Here is a 3,153-nt window from a genome sequence, read left to right as displayed (position 1 = left end):
TCCCGAAGCCTGTCCCCGGTGCCCTGGTGCCCGACTCCCGCTCAGTCCTGGGCGCGCCGGCCCGCGACACCTCGGCGGAGGCTCCTGCTGGAGAGGGGCCGATTCTAGGAAGGGCTTCTTGGAGCCGCAGTCCGGGGCATCTCCGCTGCGTCTTGAGTCCCCAAGCCCGCCTGGGTAGCTGGCAATGCTGCGGTCCCCTGGGTCCCCAGAGCTGGTGGCAGAAGTGGTCTGAGGACCAAGACGGAGACAGTGGGAAGCTTTGCAGGGTGGCCCCGGGACCTGGTGCCACTCGGCCCTGACAGGGCTGCAAAGTTGTTTTCTGAACCGCGTGGGTGCCCCTCTTGCCCCCCTTCCTCCCAATCCTGCTTGCGCGCCCCCTCCCCCCTCCGTCACCTCCTAGAGTTTCGTTCTTTCAAACTTTTGAGACCCTAATTGGTGGTCTCTGAGCGGCTCTCCAGGACTCCCGCCTCCTGAATAACTCTCATCACGTCACCGGGCCCAAGAAGGGCGTGGGGGTGAACGAAAGGGCTCCCCGAACTTTTTTTTCTAGCGGGGCCGAACGGGGGCTCCATGATGATTGGCCAGGGCGCATCACTGAGAGCCTGTCAATCACGGGGCCTCCCGGTGGCGAGGGGCGGACCGAGCCCCAACCCCGGGGGATCCGAGCAGGTATATAAGGGGCCCTGAAAGCGCCTGGCCAGACTGCGAATGCGACCGGCTCGAGACAACGTATCAGGTGCGCTAGCCTGGGGGTTCCTGCTGACTTGGCGCGGAGCGCTTCGGCAAGCCTGCCCTTCCCGCCCGACTCGCCGGCCGACCGGCCCCCAAGCGTTCTTCCGACGGAGTCCCCTGGCCTTTTCACCGTGGCTGCTCCAGCCCCCGGAGCGCCTTCTCCTCCCGCCACTCTGGCACACCTTCTTCCCGCCCCGGCCATGTACAGCCTGCTGGAGACTGAGCTCAAGAATACCGTGGGGCCACCCACCCCGGCGGCAGGTGCTGGCGGCCCCGCAGGGCCCGGCGGCGCGGGAAAGAGCAGCGCGAACGCAGCCGGCGGCGCGAACGCAGGCGGCGGCAGTGGCGGCGGCGCGAGCGGCGGCGGCGGCGGCGGGGGCAGCGACCAAGACCGCGTGAAGCGGCCCATGAACGCCTTCATGGTGTGGTCCCGCGGGCAGCGGCGCAAAATGGCCCTGGAGAACCCCAAGATGCACAACTCTGAGATCAGTAAGCGTTTGGGTGCCGACTGGAAACTGCTGACCGACGCCGAGAAGCGGCCGTTCATCGACGAGGCCAAGCGACTGCGCGCCGTGCACATGAAGGAGTACCCGGACTACAAGTATCGGCCGCGCCGTAAGACCAAGACCCTACTCAAGAAGGACAAGTACTCGCTGCCCGGCGGCCTGCTGCCCCCCGGCGCTGCCGCGGCCGCCGCTGCCGCCGCCGCCGCCGCCGCCGCCAGCAGCCCGGTGGGCGTGGGCCAGCGCCTGGACACGTACACACACGTGAACGGCTGGGCCAACGGCGCGTACTCGCTGGTGCAGGAGCAGCTGGGCTACGCGCAGCCCGCCACCATGAGCAGCCCGCCGCCGCCACCCGCGCTGCCGCAGATGCACCGCTACGACATGGCCGGCCTGCAGTACAGCCCCATGATGCCGCCCGGCGCCCAGAGCTACATGAACGCGGCCGCCGCGGCCGCCGCAGCTTCGGGCTACGGGGGCATGGCGCCCTCGGCCGCCGCGGCCGCGGCCGCCGCCTACGGGCAGCAGCCCGCCACCGCCGCCGCTGCCGCCGCCGCCGCCGCTGCCATGAGCCTGGGCCCCATGGGCACGGTGGTGAAGACCGAACCCAGCTCACCGCCGCCCGCCATCACTTCGCACTCGCAGCGCGCGTGCCTCGGCGACCTGCGCGACATGATCAGCATGTACCTGCCACCCGGCGGGGACGCGGCTGACGCCGCCTCGCCGCTGCCTGGGGGCCGCCTGCACAGCGTGCACCAACACTACCAGGGCGCCGGGACTGCCGTCAACGGAACCGTACCGCTGACCCACATCTGAACGCCAGACCGCGCTCGCCTCCCCTCCGCCCCCACCCCATCCCGCACCCCCAAGTTGGGACGCCTTGTTGTTTAGCTTTGCTTGCCTGGGACTGTTGCCTTGTACTGATGAGGGGAGGACAGAAAGTTTTGCTGTAGCTGTCGGGTTTTGTACAAAAGCTAAAAGAAGTCCGGAGCAGCGGAAATGGGACTTTCTAGAGCTCGCCTGCCCCTCGCTGCTGCCCCTCCCTCTCCTTTTGTAGGCTGGGAATCGCTGTGATGTTTGCAAAGAGAAAGCAGCCCCCCTCCTCCTGGGTTCCTGGGTTTTTCTGTTGCATTTGAAAATGTCGTCTCCTTACTTTGCTCTTAGCCGAGGAGTGAGTGGATGGGAGAAACGTACTCGGGTGAGGCTGGCCTGAGAACTGCAACGCTCCCTCCCCCAGTCGCGTTGCATCTGTTTCCTCGTGGGTTTTTGGGGGACTGACCGCGCGGAGCTGCGCGGCAGCTAAGGCCAATGTTAATTTATAGCCAGGTATATGCGTGTGTATCCCGCTTCGCCGCCCTTGGCGGCGGGACAGTTTCTGTCCAGTCCGCATTTAGGCTGTTGAGTTGGTGGTTTCTGCCATGATCTGTTTGATATTTCGACGCGCTAATGTATTCGGATTCCGTTTGGGTGGTGGGGAAGGGGCTGTTTTGTTTCAGGTTTTTCCAGGTTTCACTCTTAATTCCTAAATGAGAGATCAATAAATTTTATAACCAATATAATGGAGTCCTGATAATTTTGCGGGCCTGAAAGTTTAGGAGAGGATCGGGGAGGGCGGCACCATCATCACTCGGCATCAAGACCGTGTTCCGTTCTGGGGACTGGAAGGGGCCAAGCGGGAGGCGAGCGTCATCTGAAATGGTTGCTTAGTCCTGGTAATCCAAAACACACCCGCTCCCAATATTTTCAACGCAAACTCCGAGGAGAAAGCAGTTTGTCTTCCTGGGAGCGGGCACACTCGAGCTGAGGCAAACAGCCCGCGGTCACGCACTTGTTGATCGCGGGGATCGTCCGCTGGAGGAGTGTCTGCCACCGCGGCCACGCGGGCCTGGAAGGGGCGGCCCGCGGCCTCAGAGACTGT

At 64.7% G+C, this 3,153-nt stretch overlaps 1 protein-coding gene across 1 annotated transcript; it reads left to right on the top strand.

Annotated features, from left to right (window-relative positions):
- The first annotated feature begins 708 nt into the window (after nt 1–708).
- SOX3 (SRY-box transcription factor 3) lies at nt 709–2,762 on the top strand. The gene is given in 2 exon segments (XM_037003609.2): nt 709–739; nt 742–2,762. Coding segments are annotated over 2 exon segments (1,341 nt in total). The 3' UTR covers nt 2,052–2,762.
- Nucleotides 2,763–3,153: the final 391 nt, after the last annotated feature.

The sequence above is a fragment of the Manis javanica genome, chromosome X (genome assembly GCF_040802235.1).
Source record: "Manis javanica isolate MJ-LG chromosome X, MJ_LKY, whole genome shotgun sequence".
NCBI classification, from domain to species: Eukaryota; Metazoa; Chordata; class Mammalia; order Pholidota; family Manidae; genus Manis; species Manis javanica.
This window is presented reverse-complemented; position numbering and strand designations above follow the sequence as displayed.